The 21,145-nt window shown below is 38.3% G+C and overlaps 1 protein-coding gene across 1 annotated transcript in view; it reads left to right on the top strand.

Moving 5' to 3' along the window:
• The window catches only part of magi2a (membrane associated guanylate kinase, WW and PDZ domain containing 2a), a 1,178,725-nt gene that overhangs the window by 1,038,703 nt on the left and 118,877 nt on the right, over positions 1-21,145 (top strand). Inside the window, exons 11-12 of the mRNA XM_051924022.1 lie at positions 8,676-8,707; positions 18,049-18,226. Coding sequence (XP_051779982.1) covers positions 8,676-8,707; positions 18,049-18,226 — 210 coding nt within the window. The remainder of the gene's footprint in view (positions 1-8,675; positions 8,708-18,048; positions 18,227-21,145) is intronic.

The raw sequence follows: 21,145 nt of genomic DNA, 5'->3' as shown, positions 1-21,145 counted from the left end.
TATAGAAATCCATTTTTATAGCTGATCTTCACTTAAGTTATCTTCAGTAATAAACTTTGCCCACAGCATTCAAATAACCTGCTTTACTCTTCTTTTTTTTATTCTAAATGTTTTTTTTTCATAACCCCACTAATTGATTTGTTATTCTAAATGTTAATAAAAAGAAATCCACAGTGGATGAATAAATTGATAAAAAAAGACATTGACATATAAGTAGCTATACAAGACAAATAACTGGCATTAACCATGGTGCTTATGAGGACATAACGAAAGTGGATAAAAAGGTATTAGGAAGGAGAAAAGGCAATTAGAGAGGAATATTGCAGAAAAAGTGAAAGATGTCCCAAAAGAGATTCTTTTAGTATTTTAGTTGTTAAAAAACAGTCAAAGAGGAGGTGATAATGTATCAGTAAGGATGCACTAAAACACTGTATATTGACAGTGAAACAGCAAATACAGTAACAGGAAAATATTTGGATGGTGTTCAGTGATTGCAAGGTAGCAGATAATGAAAAGGTGCTATGATTTATAAAGGCTGAATTAAAAAAAATAGCTGGAAGCAGGTAAAATGTATCCTAGTGTGCTTAACTACTTAGTGAATACATACAAAATAACATTTATTTTTCAGAAACTAACCCCTTCCAACGTGGCCAAGTGCTACACGCTGTTGTGAAGAGGGGGGCTGAACGCACCCTATTAAATGGTGATACAATGGGAAACAAATTCTTTTTTTTTTTTTTTTTTTACCTCCTCTTTGCTCGATCAGCAATGGTTTGCTGCTGCTGCCGTGCCGCATGATCTGCACTTCGCTCACCTACACCGCCAGCGCTACGCACCCTTGTGAATAGGTGGGCTGAACGCACCCCAAGGAGATGTGGTCACTCCTCCAAAACCCCATTTTAACGGTGATGCAATGGGAATCAAATAACAGTTGTTTTTTTACCTCCTCTTTGCTCGATCATCTGCTGGCTTGCTGCTGCTCCTGTGCCACGTGATCTGCATTTTGTGTGGCGCTTCGAACGTTTTAAAGTCACTGCCTTGTCTTTCTTGTCCACCAGACATCCTCAAATACTATTCGATCTCTTTTTGCTGTTCCGTTGTTTCAACAAGTAATATTTTCTGTTTGTTTGAGCTAATGTGATCTTTACTCTCATTTTTTGAGACTTTTGAATTTTCCTACTTCCATTATCTCTAACCTGCTCTGCATATGTATCACAGGACTTGCTTCCAAAGGTTGTAGGTATGACATGACTTGCCCGTCTCGCGTGACGTGAAAGTGTCTCTCTTCAAAAGATCACGTCTCGTCCCAAGTTTTTTTTTTATAATAGAGAGATGTTGCACCTTTGAGAAATTCCTAGTAAATATCGTCCCATATTATAAAAAAGATGATTGTGCCAATTGAAGTAGCTGTAGTCTTAAAATACATACTGTAGGTAAATTAAAGAAAAGATTGAGAACAGGCGCATTACATGGAGGAGAGATGTGTCTCACCAGTATGCTGGAACTCTGAGAAAGCAAGAAAAGCATTTGACAAGAGTGGGGCATATGTGATAGTATTTACGTGGCTAGCAATCAAACTTAAACAAGTGAAAATTCTAGGCACAGTTTGTTGATGGGTGCTAACATTGGTTGCTTGTGGCGATGGTAAAGGTGGAGTCTCTGAGGGATCAGCACTAGGGCTGCTTCTTCTTATGTATACAGAATATCTAGGTAAAAACAAAGCTAAAAGACTGACAAAATTTACGGACAATACTAAATCCTTTAATAATAATAATAATAAATTTTATTTATATAGCACCTTTCCAATTCTCAATTAGGTTAAGTGGAATAGTGGATACCCTAGAGTTAGTAGAGTTATTACAGATAGAACCTGAATAGAATTCAGATTTTGGCTATATGTCACAGATGAAATTTGATGTAAGTGAATACAGTAATCCCTCCTCCATCGCGGGGGTTGCGTTCCAGAGCCACCCGCGGAATAAGAAAATCCGCGAAGTAGAAACCATATGTTTATATGGTGTAGCAGATACGCGTGTTGTCCACCTCTCGAACCCTCAGGTACCACTCTTCAAACCAGGTGAAAGTACAATAACTATTTTTATTATTGTACAGTGCACAAAGCACTCCACACACCACACTCATATACTCAATAAACAATTCTCTATAATAACAATCCTCCACTCCCAGACACGTCGCCACCCTACCTCCCAGCTCAGTTCAGTGTCTGGGCTTACCCAGAGTCCTTTTATATCCCCTGACCCGGAAGTGGCTCCAAGCCAAACCCACAAGTCCGTTTTCCTTCCGGGTCAGGGCAAAGTCCTTTTCTTCATCCCGGGAGCACATCGCTTCTTCCAGTCACGTGACTGGGATGCACTCCCGGGTTATAGGGCACACAAGAGCCCACTAGCCCCCCTACAGCGACTCCTGGCGGCCCCCAAGGTATCCAGCAGGGCTGTGTAACGACACTACAAAGTCCATGAGGCCCTGCTGGAACTCGGGGCACGAATATGCTGTCCGGAGGGCTCCTCCTAGCGGCCTGGGGGTGGCGACCGGAGTCCATAGCCGGTCGTCTGTCACAGTCCCTCCCCCTTAGCGACGACCAGTGGGGCGGAGCGTTGATTCCCGCGAGGGACGTCCTCCTCCAGGAGGACGCGAGATCCGGGCCGTGGTTCTGCTGTCTAGATCCCCCAGCGAACCTTGGGGGAATGGTGTATCTGCAATCCCACCGTTCCCCTGTCCTCTGGGGACAACTCCTCCACACATGGCCCGGTTGCCGGCAGTTGTAGCACCGCCGACGTCCTCCTGGTGGCCTCTCTTCCCGAGACCTGAAGCACCTCGGGAATTCTGTCAGCTCCACCCTGTCCTCCGCCAAGGAGGGGTTAACAGCCGCTTTGCTGCTCTTTGCCCTTGTCTTTTCCCTGTTAGGAGACCCCGCATTTCTGTGTGGGGATCTCCTGCTTTCTCTGGGGCTTGTGCACAACGTGAGGCTCTCTATGGAAGAGAGAGAGCCTCTTTGCTGTTTGCACGCCCGTTGTCCTATATAAATTCGGAGGCGGCGTCATTAGTACCGTATCGCTCCGGGTAACAGCACTATTCAGCTGCCCCGGGACGATCGGTGCTTCCCCCGCCTCTTCATTAACCAACGGCAACCCCTTTTCCACGCGGGTCGGGCTTATAACGTCCGCATTAGTCCAGAGCAGCGTCTGATACCGCTGCTCCGGTTCAAACGGACAATTTACCGACCCCTCCGTCATGGTGCCACACTCAACTGTCGGGCACACCGCGCTTTGGCAACCGCAACTTATTAAACACGGTGCCGATTCACACTGCGTCCCCTTATTATATACGGTACAGAGGGCACCTACCTGCACCGCCGCATTAATCAAGGCCGGGGCTTCACGGCCTAACCGCCGAAGGTATTCCTGTAGTTTTCTCAGCGGCGCTTCGACCGTGGCTCCCAGCTCCTCTAACCGTCTCCTCAGGTCCTCGATCCCCTGAAAGAAACCCAGTACGGGCTCGAGTATCTCTTCGAGATCCCGTATCATATAATCAGTTAAGTTATTTGTCTCGGCCGGCAGTAAGGCTACTTCCTTATTTTGGTCATCTGCCGACCGGGAACCAATGAGCACGTCCACTCCTGGCACGTGCTCTGCTGATGAGCGCAAGGGCTCCTGGGAAATGGAGTCTTTAGAGGAACGGGTAGCCTCCTGCAGTTGGCTGCGGTCTGCCTTTTTACTTTTGCCGGCAGACACTACAGTCACGTCCCGTCCCTTTTTACCTTCATTTGATGGTGGCGCTGCTTCGCTCGCCGCCCCCTTCCCTTTCAGGGAGCTCTGAACCGTCAGGGGAAGACTGACCTCACCGAAGGACCGCTGTTGACCTTCTCTATCCCAGACTCCATCGCGCGAGGTCACGTGGTTGTTGTCCTCGAATGGGCTGGTAGATTGTTGACTCCTAGCCTGGCCTGCCTTCTGTGTACCGCAGCCATCTTGGGGAGGGATGCGACAGGCATCTAACGCGCCGTGCTCTCTCTGGAGGTAGGTTTCTGCAAAATAGGAAGAATAACAGCCCGAAACTTCGGGCTTTTTCCCAGCACATACCTCCAGATTCGTCAGCGGTGTCCCCACTTTATTCAGGGTTTTCGGCGCGACCCCTGGCTGGCTGCGTTCCTGCTGTTGCACCCTTCGGGCTTCTTCAGCCTTTACCAGCTCCCTGTCGCCGGCACACCCAGTCAGGCGAGTCCAGGCCAACTCGTCGTTGGTCATGTCTTTTACCCAGTCGGTGTTATCCTTCTTTTTCCCAGACTTCTTCCCCATCTCGACCAGGTACGAGGCGAGATTCATCAGCGTCACCACCTTCTCTGTAATGGGGGTGTTTGCACCTCTGCGGTTTCAAGCGGGACCTTCTCAGGGTTCTCTGCCACAACAAATTTATTATTAAATGCAGATCCTCTGCCTCCAGACGGCCAGAGAATCCTGTCGGCTACGCCAGTGTAGCAGTAGATGCTCGTGTCCACCTCTCGAACCCTCAGGTACCACTCTTCAAACCAGGTGAAAGTACAATAACTATTTTTATTATTGTACAGTGCACAAAGCACTCCACACACCACACTCATATACTCAATAAACAATTCTCTATAATAACAATCCTCCACTCCCAGACACGTCGCCACCCTACCTCCCAGCTCAGTTCAGTGTCTGGGCTTACCCAGAGTCCTTTTATATCCCCTGACCCGGAAGTGGCTCCAAGCCAAACCCACAAGTCCGTTTTCCTTCTGGGTCAGGGCAAAGTCCTTTTCTTCATCCCGGGAGCACATCGCTTCTTCCAGTCACGTGACTGGGATGCACTCCCGGGTTATAGGGCACACAAGAGCCCACTAGCCCCCCTACAGCGACTCCTGGCGGCCCCCAAGGTATCCAGCAGGGCTGTGTAACGACACTACAAAGTCCATGAGGCCCTGCTGGAACTCGGGGCATGAATATGCTGTCCGGAGGGCTCCTCCTAGCGGCCTGGGGGTGGCGACCGGAGTCCGTAGCCGGTCGTCTGTCACAATGGTTATTTTTATATTGTCATGCTTGGGTCACAGATTTGCGCAGAAACACAGGAGGTTGTAGAGAGACAGGAACGTTATTCAAACACTGCAAACAAACATTTGTCTCTTTTTCAAAAGTTTAAACTGTGCTCCATGACAAGACAGAGATGACAGTTCAGTCTCACAATTAAAAGAATGCAAACATATCTTCCTCTTCAAAGGAGCAAACAAATCAATAGGGCTGTTTGCTTTTAAGTATGCGAAGCACCGCGGCACAAAGCTGTTGAAGGCGGCAGCTCACACCCCCTCCGTCAGGAGCAGAGAGAGAGAGAGAGAGAGAGATAAAAAAATCAATACGTGCCCTTCGTGCTTTTAAGTATGCGAAGCACTGTGCAGCATGTCGTTTCAGTAAGCAGCTGCACAAAAGATAGCAACGTGAAGATAATCTTTCAGCATTTTTAGACGAGCGTCCGTATCGTCTAGGTGTGCGAACAGCCCCCCTGCTCAATCCCCCTACGTCAGGATCAGAGAAAGTCGGCACAAGAGACAGAGAAAAGTAAGCCGGGTAGCTTCTCAGCCATCTGCCAATAGCGTCCCTTGTATGAAATCAACTGGGCAAACCAACTGAGGAAGCATGTACCAGAAATTAAAAGACCCATTGTCCTCAGAAACCCGCGAAGCAGCGAAAAATCCGCGATATATATTTAAATATGCTTACATATAAAATCTGCGATGAAGTGAAGCCGCGAAAGGCGAAGCGCGATATAGCGAGGGATTACTGAATAAGGTGTTGAATATAGGAATACATAGTAGGGTAATCTGAAGCTGGGAAGTACATTCAATGATAAGAACTTGGGAGTCATTATGAACTCGTCATTGCTAATATCTAGACAATGTAGAAAAGTGATTAACAAAGCCAACAGGATCTTAAGTTACCTTGCACAAAGTGCTGGGTACAAATAAAAAGATGCCATTCTTAAGACATGCAACACACTGATGTGGACACATTTGGAGTTCTTTGTACAATTTTGGTCTCCTTATTGCAAAACAAGTTTTATAATTTAATAATGTTACATGGCATAACATTAAAGTGTATTTGGGTACTTAATTTACTTGCTTGAAAGTTTTAGGATTTTACATTTTAGCTACCTTATCAAAGAGCCATTTATCACATTTTAATTTAATATTTTGGTGTAATAATGAGTCAAATTCAAAAATAATAGCGATAATTGAATGCAATTTTTGCATTACAGGACTACATTAAATACATGTTTTTAAACAACACTTTACAATGGCATGTAGTTAAAACCATAGCCCAAATTGGCCTGTGGTGGCTCATTAGCTTTCACAGATAGCAGATTCCAATTCAAGTTATATTAAAATGGCATTAATTGATGTTTATATTTCTGAAACATTTGTTAAAGAAGTACCTGAAAAGTTCACATCCGTTGAAGCCTCAAAGTAAAATTGTTGGTTGCTTTAGACTATAATGGGGAGCAGATCTGGAGTTTTGCTGAAAAATTATAACATCAGAGAAATACTACATCACTACATATAATCTGCAAGTAATGAAGCTATAAGGTTGTTTTTTGTATAAGTAAATATTTGTTAACTCTATGTACAATTCCTTTCCTCTTATTCATTTCCAGATAAGTGACTTCTTTATTTTTAACTTTTATGGTGGACTTATTTCAAGCAGCAGGAGAAGTGAGTTGGTGTAACAGCAGTGCACCACTCCCAGCGTTTGAATGATTTGCACTGGGGATCTGTTTTGCTGTTAGAAGCAGCTATTTAAAGAGTAAAAGAGGAAAATATACAAAATACAATAGTAGTTGAAGTACATTTGAAGCAGTAAACTAATCCAAATTTGAAGTTCCACAGAATGTTTGCAAATTCGACAGTGCTTTTCAACCAGAGGATTTGAAATTTCAGAACTTTGTACAGCACACTGTAATCGAGATACTGTTTCTCAATGTAACTTTCCCAACAAGTTTTCTTGAAGAATAAGTGTACCAGATTTCAACAAAAATCAATCCACTGGGAGGCATGTTGTTTTATGGAGACAGACACAGTAAATGCAGCTGCTTTTCACATTGTATTTGAACACACCCAGAAATGGCGTAGCAGTGCTACAGAGAATCCAGAGAAGAGCAGCTAGGCTGATTCCAGGATTGTGGGGTATGATCTATGTGGAAAGACTGAAAGAGCGGAGTCTTTTCAGTTTAGGTAAACAGAGTTTAAAAAGTTTGACAGAAATAGTGTAGTTGATTTCATCTATTATTTTAAAATACAGTGAACAAGAATGCAAGGATACAGATGTGACAAAGTTTTCGCTCACTCATAGAACCATAAATATAAGGAATAAATTATCAGATATTGTGCTTGATAACACTACTTTGGGGACCTTCAAATCTCAAATTATGAATATGACTAACAATCTGGTGGGCTAAATGACCTGCTCTCCCTAACATTGGTCTTTTCTGTCATATGTTGCTCTATCCTCTTAAAATAAGGGAGGTAATGATTAGTGATACCGTTTCACAACTCAAGATATCAGGCTGTCATTCCCACACCCAGTCAGCATCTCTGTGGAGTTGACACTTTCGATACACTTTTCTCTAAGTACTTCAGTTTTCCTGCCACATCCCAGAGACTTGTGTTAGTTTAATGACTCTGAACTGCCCCCCTACATACATGTGTGAGAACTCTAAGGAACAGGTGCCTGATATTGATAGGACAGGCTCTGAGCTCCCACAATCTTAAATTGGATGAAGGAGATTTAAGAGTGTCATAGTAAGCTCCCCATGGGTTCTTTCTTAAGATCTTTCAATTTGATTTGACCAGCTGTATGAGTGAGTGTGGCTGTGTGTGAATGACTATCCAGCATTTTAGGCTAAATATCTGTCTTGTGAGCCTCCAGCTCCCGGTCAGTGTATAATGGAAAAAGAGGGTGAAGGGAAAGAAATGCAGACACATTATATATTAACAGAGCTTTGTAATATGGTATGATCTAGTAGGGCAAAAAATCCCAGGGAGGCTGGTTTAAATATCTCTGCAAATTATTGTATCCTAAAGGTATCTGAAATAGGTTTGCTCTACATATAAGTGGCATTTACATGTAAATTTTATTGGAATGATATTCAATAAGTAAAGGCACTTTGTAAAATAAAGATTTTGCTCATTTTCATTTAATGACGATTATGATTTGAAAAACATATTGTATAATTCTGTTATATTCAGGGAGCTGCAATACCAAAAACCAATCACCATTACCAAATACTGGTAACCTTTTCAACAGCTATTTTTAACTTCCAAATTCTTCCTGGCACTCATAACACTTGTGTTGCTTCAAAAACTGAAAATGTCTTAAATTTTCAAATAGACAGTTGCTTAGCCTATTATGTTTAGGCAGGTTGGCAAAGCTGAACTCGACAAGACGGGATGCGCAGCTGTAGGCTGCATTTACAGTATGTGCGGCTCTGACTGCACTTCACCAGTGCTGCCACTTATCTTAAACTAACCTGAGTCACTGTTTTCTGGTTTAGAGTTACAAATATGAGCACCTGCCAGACGAATGCAACACATTCTAATTACTTAATGTGATACCTGATAGGCTAAACATTTTGTTTCTTTACTATTGCAGGTCACTTTTCACCATGGAAGACCTCTAAACAGGTAAAGCGCACCGTCTTCCAAGCTCCACAGGCTTATGTTCATTTTTTTTTCTTTTCTTATTAACCTTAAATACAGCAGAACAGTTGGATCTTAGCTACTAACAAGATAACATTTGGATTCATGAATCTTCTTTTTTCTTTTTTTTTCTTTTAAAATACTCTAAAGCCTTGCCAGTGAATCTGAATGAAATCATGAAGATTAGACGTATCTTAAATTTTATTACCCCATTTCTAAAACTCTGCATTAGATTCTTAAATGAAATGCATTGCATGCAATTTAAAAGTAACTGCTATCAAAGAGAAAACTTAGAGCAAATGTCGTCTGGAGGTTTGTGTGTTTGGCTAGTATTAGCATGTACAGAGTAAGTGCAACTACAAATACTGTATTTAATTATTATTTAGATCCATGCTTTCTACTTAGAATATGAGGTAGTTTGATTAATTAAAGTTTTTCTCTTCCCATGGTGCATCTTACTTAAATTATAAAACCAAAAATAAATTTGTCTCACTTGTTGGATTTCTCTTTTTCAAATATACAGTATTTCACAGAAACAATGTATTTCCCTTTTTACCTGTTTTATATACAATATATATATATATATATATATATATATATATATATATATATATACATACACACATACAGTGTATACAGTTTATATATACAGTATATATGTTTGTGTATATATATATATATATACACACATACAGTGTATACAGTTTATATATACAGTATATATGTGTGTATATATATATATATACATACATGTACAGTGTATGCAGTTTATATATACATAATATTTGTGTGTGTGTGTATATATATATATATATATATATATATACACATACAGTATATATATATATGTATTCATTGCATTCGTAGTCTGAGTCCCGACCTGGGAGCAGTAGATTGTGTATTCCTGATGAGCCCAAATGAGGGTGAAACACATGTTGCGTACTCTTTGCATTATTTGACACTAAACTATGTTATATATATATATATATATATATATATATATACACACACGTTTGTATATAGTTTACAGTATATATGTGTGTGTGTAAAAAGTGGTTACACTCGGTAGCTAAAAAGTTAGCCATGTGCCTCAACTCAATTTATACAGTATATACCATGCATGATCAGCCAAAACAGCAAAATGGCCAAGATGCCTGACCTTAGCGGCTTTGACCCATATGGTTCTTGTGCCAGGAAAACCTGCCCTCCTGTGATTTTCATGTTATACAGCAGGGATTCTCAGCACTTTTTACAGTATAGCCCCGTTTAAAAAAAACTTTGTTAAAAAGAATCATCATCTATTCGTTATTGTTAGTAAAGCTTTCCAATAATTTTTTTCAGATTCTGGTATGCAATGAACACAGCTTATGAATGTTCACAATGAACAGAATAACATAAAATTGTAACTGAAAAAGGATTACATCTCTGCAGCATTAACTTTATGATCCAATGGTGAAAATGTAGCCTTCTCTTCTGTGTGAGAAGGATATAAGTGATTTTAATTGAAAACGAAACAAAGAAAAACCAGGAATGCGTGGTTATAATAAAATGTAGATAGCAAAAATAACACTGTAAGCATAAATAATACTACCCCCTGACAGTATATTCAACTTTCAAACAGCTGATTAAAAAGACAAGTCACTAAATTTGAAGTGCCTATCCATGTTGGAAGATAAATAGACATACTGGTATAAAACAAATTGAAAAGCTGAAGTAAGCCACATTTTATAATTTATTAAGTATAGACTTTGGAAGTATAAACAAGGCATTGTGGTGTCCGTCAGCAGCTTCTGAAGAGGCTTGGAGCACAACATCCTCATCACGCTCCATCATTCATTTGATCATCATTTTGATGTCACTTTCTAGTTTTAATTAAAATAATTAAATATCTAAATTGTAAGTTATATTTATCCTAAGTAATGAAGTAATGTTCATTCTGACAACAACTCAGATGAGATTTGACCAGTGTGCATTTGCATATCATATGGCATTACTGGTTTGGGTCATTTGCCAATCCCAAATTTGAGAGCCAAGACAGTACTGTGCGCAGAATTTAAGTAGAATGGTGCAGTTAACAAAAAAAAAAAAAAAGTCCTCTGAGCACATTGTTAAGGAGACAGGTCAGAGGATAATCTCCAGACTTGTTCAAATAATCAGAAAGGCAACAAATACTCAGAAAACAGCTACCTGCAGTAATGATATACAGAAGGGGCCTCTCTAAATGCTCAAAGTGTTAGACCTTGAAAAAGATCGGCTACAGCAGTAGAAGAGCATGTTGGTTTTAAATTTGTCAGCTAAGAACTGGAAGAAGAGGCTACAGTAGACATGTGACCACCAGAGAAGGATGGCTGAAGACTGGAAAAACCTTTCCCTGGTCTAAAGAATCTCAATTTCTGATGTGATATGCAAATGATATTGTCAGTGTTTGGCATGCACTTCCTTATTCTGCTCATCCATGTTGCTTTGTGTTAGTTGTTCAGGCTGATGTTGGTAGTGTAATTGCCAGGATATTTTTTTCTTGGCATACATTAAGACTTTTAACACCAACTGAGTAAAGTTTAAAATTGTTGCTGACCATGTGTATCCATTTCTGGACACAGATTGCCCTTTTTTCAAATTAAAGGACACAGTTTACTCTTTTTCAAATGAACACTTCCAGTAGTATTATTCAGCATGTCATAAAGCATGCATCACCTCAAGCTGATCTCATGAACATTACAGTGACTTCAGATGACTCGAGTGCCCTGCTCAGTACCCGGAACTCAATCTCAAATAGCTCCTTTGAGATGACATGGTTTACAGCAAGAAGGTGTGACTGAAAAATTTGCAGGAGCTGCATTATGCTATAAAGTCAGCATCATCCAAAACCCCCTAAGAATTGTTTCTGGTACCTTCTTGAATTAGCATTGTGGAGTTCTAGAGGAAAAAAGAGGGTCCTGCACAGTACTAGATAGGTGCATCTAAAAAAGAACCTAGCCAATTACACATTTTCCTGACACTTTCCATGATTTAACATCAGTTCAAATTGGTTTTTTTTAGTAGTACTCAATAGTCTGTTACATATGGCTCTACCTCTCGGTAGACCCTGCAGTGATGCCTTGCCTTTCCGATGATCTGCTTCTTACTTTTATTCTTCCCAGAAGAGAAACATAATCATTTCCTTATAATTCATAGTAAACCAATTCCTCTCTTCCTTTAAGGTGTGTGGTGTTTTCAAGTAAAAACCAAATTGACCACTCCTATTTTAAGAATGTCTTCAAGCATACATGATTAGATTAACCATCATTTGTAATGTTTGCCTTTAGGTATCAGTTAAAACAAGATAAAAAGAAAAGAAATGAATTGTGTTTTCCTTCCATAGCAGCATATTTAATTAAACATGTCACGTATCTTCATAGTTAATATCACAAAATAGGAGACCCAACATTTTAATTCATTGCCCAAATATAACTAAGACAGATCCACAATGCATTCATAAATTTAGCATAATTTAATGGAGATGAATGTCATTATCTTTGCTGACGTTGCCAAATTTGAAAAATATATATAGAAAGATATAACCATAGAAGAGAAAAAGACTGAGTATGCGTACCTGAGATGCGATGATATATTGTATGAACAGGCTGACTAATTAAACTGAATTCTATCCAAAGGACAGTGTCATGATTATTTAAGAGTGTGCTCCAGCACTTACACTTAAGCAAACTGACCCCTAGCCCTCATGAATTTCAAGGAGATACACAAGCATTTTATTAAAGTCCATATTAATAATGGGAGGCATTATCCTTTCTGAATTAAGCACTTGATGACACAGTGTGTGTCAAGTTCTCATTTAAAATTTATTGACTGATATTTTCTGGCTCTGGTAAGTTTTGATTATTCAGTAACTATTTTAAAATTCAGGTTTCTCTATTTCCTATTATATGCTAATTTCACTAGGTCATTCTATGTTTTGTTTTTTTTCTTCATTGCCTTAATTACACATTAGGTACCTGTAAAGCTGATAAACAGCCACAAAACAAGTGCAATTGAACATACGGTATATATTTTTATGCATATCGACATTACCAAGCATTTTTCACATTAAAAAAATAGCTAATGATTATTTTAACCTTCTTGAACCTAGAGACTAATATAGCACAGTCCTGCAGCAGTGCTCAACTACACGGGAAAAGCAGGGCTCCCTGTTAAAAAAGTCTTGACTTTACTTCACATCTTCTAGGCTGTAATTATAAAATAAACAGTGAAACTACAATATAGTAAGTTAGATTACCAATCACAAGAGTTTTAAATTAACCTACAAATTAAAGCAGTCAGTATATCAATTTGTTGTTTATTCAAAATTATATTAAACCGTGATTCTTTTATGAAGACTAAGAGTAGCAGCCTTTCCCAAATCAGTGATAGGCACTCAGGGGATATTAGAATCCTCAAAAGCGAGTTATCCATACAAAATAAAGTCAAAACGCACTGAATTATTTATTAGATATATTTAATGAAGCAATAATAAACTGTCCTATAAATGTTACAGGTTTAGAACACAATATCCTCAAAAGATAAAAATGTTGCTTGTCAAATGCTATATACTGTATAGATATTTTGTAATGAAAATAGATACACTTAGAAGCAGTAGCAGAACAGGTGACCTGTGACAGGTGACTGCAAAGCTATAGGAAAGCAATGATTTAGGAATACAGATAGCAGTTATTAATATCAAATATCCCCAAGATGATTGATGATTGCAGTGACTGGTGTCTCTTCATACCGGTGTTGAATACAGAAGAGCAGTTATGATGTCAATCCCAGGGGAAAACAGCTCCATGGTCTACCACAAAAAGCTGAATCTTAAAATATGTTTTTATAGTCAAATTATCCCTAACAAGTAATACAGGCAACCACCATGCAACTGAATACCCTATATTCTGGCTGTATACAATTTCAGCATAGTATTCATGTATGAAATTGGTAGTTATATTTCCAAGGGAGAGGCAAAACGTATCTCTGAAGATGATCTGGTGTCAGTCCATGTACTGCACGTCCATTATTATAGTCCTCAGTCCAAATGTGATTAGTGGCAGTGATCAGATAATGGCAAGACATTGTGATGAACACTCTCTGGATGGAATGCCGCCTATGCAAATAATGCAAATAAATGTATCATCTTCTTTTCTTGAGATTTTTGGGAGACTTAAAAACGAGTTAGAAAGTGTTAAGGTCAACTCTTGGCAAGGCTGCTGTATTATGCACTGTTGCTCCTGTGGTGTTCTCTCTTTTTGCATCCCAGATTCACAGAAAGTATTAAAGGTTTTCCTATGACCATTTTCATCAGTATCATCCAACTATGAACTTTGTAGCCACTTTACATCAGCCTGTCCAACCAGGTACATACCAAGATTAAGTATTATGACCCAGTCATACACTTTTAAGTTGTGTACTGTATATGGCAGACACATCAGGTATTTTTAGTGTTCGGTAGCACAAGTACAAGCATCTTGAGGTCGCCATGCTCTGAACCTGTGTAGCAGGTCAATTGTATAGCCTTCTAGTGGCAGTTATGACATTTAATATGTATATGGTGGGAAGCAAGTCACTTAGCCTGCCTATTCTTCAGGTTTAAAAAAAGTATGCGGTAACAATCATAACCAATACTGATCTTCTAAATCACCTTGGCTAAAGGCGTCAGACACATGGTTTATATATTAATAATGAAGATTAAAGAGTCCTGTGACTATGCTTTCTAGCACTCCAAGTCAAGTTTTTTGTCACATGTACATAGTACAATGAATTTCTTCCTTGAGTGTTTCTTTGTAACAATCTTGTGCATCAGAAGATAAAAAATATGTTCTGTAGCAACATAGGCATACTATACAAATGTTGCTAAAACTGGTTATATATTTTTCGTCTTTATTAAATATATTCTTTCAGTGCTTTTCGCAGTAGCATCAAAAAGTGCTTTCCAAAGCAAACATAAATATCAATACAATAAAATTAGTAGAGTAAAAGTGTAATAATACTGGCATTAATGTGAGGCAGCATTACAGTACAGACAAAAGGTGTAATTTAGCTAGTGAACCACAGTTTAGGGTCACATTTTTAGAAGTTTCAAATAAAACATTAAACAAACACCCATAACAATGCCATTTAATTTTGTGGTGAATTTATTCACTCATACATATCCCCCTCTATTACTCCCTGGTGGCACCTATGGAAACCAACAGGGCTGGATTCCAGAACTCCAACTCCCATGCTGCCCTGTGGATATCCAAAGGGGACCCAAATCCCAGGGATGCTGCCCTCTAGTGTATCAGGGATACAATACAAAGATCCTGTTGTCTCCCCTGGTCCTTCCAACAGACTGGCCTCCCTGCCAGGTGAGGATTCTTGTTCCCATCTGGTCAGAGAGTCAGTCCTTCCAGTTTTCTTTATCATGGTGTCCCATCCGGGCAAGGAAACACCCTCTGGGATGCCATTCCATCTCTTGTGTCACTTTATACACACATGAATTGTTTAATTTTGTATATACAGTATATTTTGTATGTTTTGTTGTTCCCATCTTACACATCCAAATGGTCATATTAGTCACATTTGAACTAAAGACACTACAGAAACCTTATCATTCTAGTTGTTTTAATGTAATTGCAAAGCTAGAGACAGTGGTGCCTCTGGTCACGACCGTAATTCGTTCCAAAACTCTGGACGCGACATGATTTGGTCGCGACCCAAATGTAATTTCTCCATAAAATTGTATGTAAATACAATTAATCCATTCCAGACCATACGAACTGTATGTAGATATATATTTTTTAAGCACAAAAATAGTTAATTATACCATAGAAAGCACAGTGTAATAGTAAACTAAATGTAAAAACATTGAATAACAACAGAGAAAACTAACATTGTAAGAGTTCGCTCTAGACCCTTACGAACCGCTTGCTGTAAACACTTTTTTATGAGTTTTAAGCACAGGGAAAAAAAATAAATGCCACTTCTCTTGCAAAACTTTTCAAATGATCCTCTACTGGCTTTAAATTCCTCACCTTCACCACTCGAAGAAGGATTTGTTTTCAGTAAATCACCATGAATCTTCCTGGCTTTCTCACATATGTTCGGCTCTCTTACGCTGTCTCCTGCAAGTTGCTTCTCGTTCAACCACACTAGCAACAGTTTTTTCACCTCTTCCAGCACTTGAGGCCTCTGCTTGGTTAACATTATAACTACTTTTGCAACATCAGCTGCTTTGTTAGGCCCTGTATACACAAACAAAAGAAAATGGGAAACAGAGAATGGCAAATCATTGGCGCGTATGAACGCTCGTAGGGAAACTGGCCACCAGTGTTTTGTTCACCATCAGAGCATGTGGTCATGAACAGATGCAAAATTTTGGCAAACTTTTTGATCATAACCTGATTTGTACATGTTCAGAAACGTTCGTGACCAGAGGTTCTACTGTACAAAGAATAAAAATTTTGCATTCACAGCAGTATAATCTTTAAATATAATTAAAACAGAAATCCTGCTGAGATTTTATTTCTGATGGTGGAATATCAAGAGCAGATGACCATCCAAACATTATTCCAGCCAACGGTGATTCTGTGCTCTCAAACAGATGACAGATGGAGGCTGACAAGATTACTGCACAGTAAGTGATAGGAAAGTACAACAGTGGTTCTGAAAGAGGCACACCACAAATGTAGCATACAATTTCATGGAATGGCTGTGGCTTCCAACAACACAACTGAACAGTCTGACCCAATGAATCCCAGTTCCTGCTAATTGATACTGATGGAAGTTTTATGACATGGATAAAATTGCATGAATCTGTGTTTCCATCCTATACAAACAATTTGGAGATGAAATGTTTTATGGTATGATCTTATGGAACACCTCAGCTTTTTGAAATAATGTGAATAATAACTTGAAAGATGAAGGATATTAGGATGCAGTACCCAGTTTAATGCATCACTTCATCACACCAGTTACCTCAGTCTGCAAATGCATTTTTAGGAGGATATTGATTCATACTATAAGGGTGGGAATGTCCTCAACTCTTTTCTCAAACATGACAGTATATTCCGCTTAATGCATTGCCTTCCAAGTCACTAGTCCTCCACCCAAATGGAGCATTTCACCACCAGTTAATCTGTACAAACTATGAGACCCAGTGACTCCATTCAGTGCTATTTAATAGATAACATGCACATGAGGTTTAGCTTAGAGTTACTGACTTAAATGCTAATGAATTCAAACCTTATGTACATCAGCTGTTAAAATACAGTATGTGTTGTTATCAAAAGCCTAAATTGAAAGCTGGATCTAAATAATGAGAACAATATGTAGGTAACCTGTAAAAATATTGGGTATATATTCGTATAAAAAGTAAATGTATACATAAGTGTATACATTTAAATATGCCGAGTCATGTTGTGCTTTGAGTAGTAGTCCTAGAAAAGTACATTTTATCCTCAACATATGCTGTACATTAGTTACTTCTCATTCAGTTTTAGACAAGTTTCACCCCTTCCTTGTCGTCACTATCGATTAACTGAATAAGAGTAATGAATGTGTATGTTTGAAAATAAAAAATGTTGAGAAAATAAGTGAAAGAAAGTGAATTGGTATATTCTAGTTAGACTGCAAAGCCTGTGTCACCAGCTCAAAGTGAACATTTGAAAGTGGTGGTTCATGTTGAAATGTTATTTGATGGAAAGGAAAAGGGGCAGAGCATACCCAGAATTCTCAAAATCAGAAATAGCATCGCAGCGATAATAAAGCCATTTACTGTATATAAGCAGGTTATGTTTTGAATAGGTATACTATTTGTTATGTTATTTTTTTGTCTTGTTAGAATTCTTTCTGTTCTTAAGTGGATCAATTGCAAGCCAGTTCTGGCATTCTTCTACTTAATCTCCCAGAAATCATCCACATGTGTAATATAGCTGATGTTAAAAACAATTCTTAAATCATTCAGGAAAAATCATAACTTTTTTTTTTAGGCCCAGGGAATTCAGAGTGGGCAGTAATAACGTTTTGTGGGTTATTTTGGGATCTGCCTTGTAATATTTCCACATAAAGAGCAGAAAATGTACATGTCAACTCAAAAGGTCTAATTGTTCTTTTTAACTCTAATGACAATCATTTTTTAAACAGGCATTTATGGATGACTTCATTCTGCATCAATGGCAGTGTTCTGTGTATATTGAAGAAGAACCAAAATGCATAGCCAAAAACAAATTACCAACCGTAATAAAAGGGTGTGTCGTACTCCTAGGGAAGAAAAGCAGTTATTTAACAAAATTAAATAACAAATGAAAACCATGTATTTGCAGGTGATGGAGCAGTGGGATATCCAAGGCAGCCCCCAGACCAGCTTATCAGCACCTGTAATACCTTTCCCACCCAACTTCCACAGGGCTTCTTTCCCAGACTCAGCTGATGGGTTTGATCAAAGAAAACCCGATCCCTATGAACTGTATGAGAAGTCAAGAGCTATCTATGAGAGTAGGCGTAAGTAACAACAATGATTTAATGTTAATGTACAAGTCAAAGAGCTATTAATAATACTCCACACACTCCTTCTTCTTTCCCACTTTACTCTGCAGTGAAAGCGACAGTGCTGACATAACATTTCATGTTGTCACATCTGATTTAACACAGAATAACCCTTCAGAGTGCCTATTAGAGCAGCTTAAGGCACAAATGCATGGTGTAGGCACAGCCTCACTTATTCATTTGGAAATACAGGCTCCTGTTGTTAACCTCAAACCACAAGGAAGGTCACATTCCTAAAAAGAGAAATTATTTATTTGAAAAAGAGAGATACATACAAAGTCTATTTTGACATAATGCATATAGGATTTTAATACAGTTGTATTCCAGTAATCAGTTGGAAATTGTGGGTTTGAATTTGCAAGATGTATATTTCAAACATTTATTTTAACATTCCCCATGTATATATAGAAGAATGTGTTTATGACAATTATTAATATTTTTTATTTCAAAAAATTGTTTTCAGCATTTTATGTGATTGTTTTTGGTTTTGTTTTGACTTTTTTGGATATGGGCAATTGTAACATTTCATGCCAGTTTTCCATAAATTTACTTTGGCATCAGGAGCTAGATCTTGAAAAATGACTTGCACTCATTTTCCCCTTCACCACTGCCAGAGCCAACCTGCACTGTTGCCTCCCATATTTAATTTCGATCAGTTTTGATCAGCTTTTAAGATACCCCTCTCCATCCAAGACAGATATATCTGTGCCTCACACAAGCCTCTGGGTTTTGGGACACATCTTTAGTAATATTTTTAAGATACTTTGAATAACTTGTGTTTGATTAAGCCTTGCTGTGGTTAAAAATGTTATTGAATGGAAATTAAGTTATGTCAGACTTTAAACAAAATTGTAATAACCATATATATTTTTGAGCTGTGTTGAAGCTGATCAAATGCAACAGTACACAAACTGTAACTGGAATTTAACTCTTTTTTTTTGTATTTGTGATTGTATTTGAATGTGGCGTGTTCATGCTTCTGTTAGATTGGTTCTTTTTTTTTTGTATTGAAACAAACATACAAAGTACAGCTTTCTTCAAGTCTGGTATTACTCCAGTTAAGCGCTAGTTCATTCACTTGTTCAGCCAGAAGTCACTACTTTTAAAAGTATTCATGTAGTTATCATTTGGTTTTAAATACAAGTCCTCTTTTATATTTAGTTTAAGTTTGATTCAGTTACTTGGTGCTTTTCACTTGTAGCAGTCAAACTGCTAAATCCTTACGGACAGTTGAAAATAAGGTACTGAATCACATTTCAGAGCTTCATCATGTGCAAACTACAGAGATTATCCCATTTGCTTGTTTAAAGATTCAGGTGGACAGATGGTTAGATGTTTTTTTTTAAACTTTCTTATGATTTTTATTTGTTTTATTTATTTTTTGCAAATATTTCAAGCATTAGCTGTGTAATAAGTTTCTAGAAAGGAAATTGAAATGTCATGCAATTGCACCTAGCATGAAAATAGTGATTCTCTTATGAAGTACTCTTCTAAGTGCTTTTGCATTACAGACAAAAAGCAGCTTTGATTATCAAAATTTGTCAAAGTCACTTGACATATCTATTGAAGTTGAGTATAAAATCAAGATGAGGTTGAGCCCAAGACCACATTTGGAGTTTTTTTATATTCTGCTTTTCAAATAAGCTTTCTGCATCCATGCACATGTATTGCAGTATTTTGTACATTTATGTTCTCCAGAGTAGCTTGTCAAAAGTAAAAATGCTTTCAATAGTAACTGCATGGAACAGTAATAACAGAAAAATGTAGTCTGTCCAAGTTTGCATTTACTAGTTTTTGCCCGTGTCAACTGGGTAGTTGCTTTCAGTTGTGTATCCTTGCAGATCCTTCCAGAAATAAGGGCAGCGAACAGCTCCAGAAAACACTTTTTTTAAAATTGCCCCAACCAGCATTCTAGTATGTAATAATGCTGTATATTTCATGAGGGGAAGGAAAAATATTAGTCTTTGTTACATAACATGACCTTTATTAAAGACAACAGAAATGTCAAGAGAGGTTTTGTTGTTTGATTTCCAAATCCACTTTTTACATTGTGTACCATTGATGGGGATCTTTAAAATAAAAGGAGAAAATTGAAGCCATGCCTCTTTAAAACAAGAAATACAGTTAACTTTATTACAAAGAAATATATGTATCAGTAAAATAATTTTTGTAGCTATAGAAGTCGGAGTTTCCTATTAGCATAGGTGTCATGTCAGTGCTGGCAAGTCTACAATTCATTGTAAACCACATTTCAGTAGCAGCAAACATTTCTAAAGGAAAAATGCTGTGTTCTGTGAAAATCAATTCTAGCATGCAGAATGTCTGCTTTGATTAATGACAGTTACGTTTAGTTTCACAATCAAAATATTTGTAATATTCCCTTGACTTTGGGTTGGAATCATTTGCTCAATAATCATCAGATAATTGAAAATTTTGAGATTAAAAGTGTACTTTTGTATTCAGAAATATCAAGCTTCATCTCATTTAATGGAAAACACTCTTTTAAGCCTCTCGTTGTACTGAAATATCTTTTCCCCTTTTCCTTTGAATGCATAACATTTAATATATGGAAATTGCATGGAGACCTTTAGTGTGTGTCCATCAGAGACATATTTTGCTCCTTTTAGTTACGTCACCACAAATATATTTAATCATAAAAACATTTCCTACGCTGTATTTTAAGTCAAAGTAATGAAATTAGCTTGGTGCACTGTGCCATTCTTCATCCATTAGCCATAATAGAGACTTTACAACCATGAAAACAGGACCTTAAAATAAGTTTCTCAAACAATAAATGAAAGTTAACCCTAGACAGATTACACTTCTACTATCTGTGTAAGACATACTGTACTTAATTCAGTCGAACATTATACA

This window comes from Erpetoichthys calabaricus, chromosome 1, assembly GCF_900747795.2.
Source record: "Erpetoichthys calabaricus chromosome 1, fErpCal1.3, whole genome shotgun sequence".
Lineage (NCBI taxonomy): Eukaryota > Metazoa > Chordata > Cladistia > Polypteriformes > Polypteridae > Erpetoichthys > Erpetoichthys calabaricus.
Note: the sequence above shows the minus strand (reverse complement) of the source record. Positions and strands in the feature narration are given on the sequence as shown.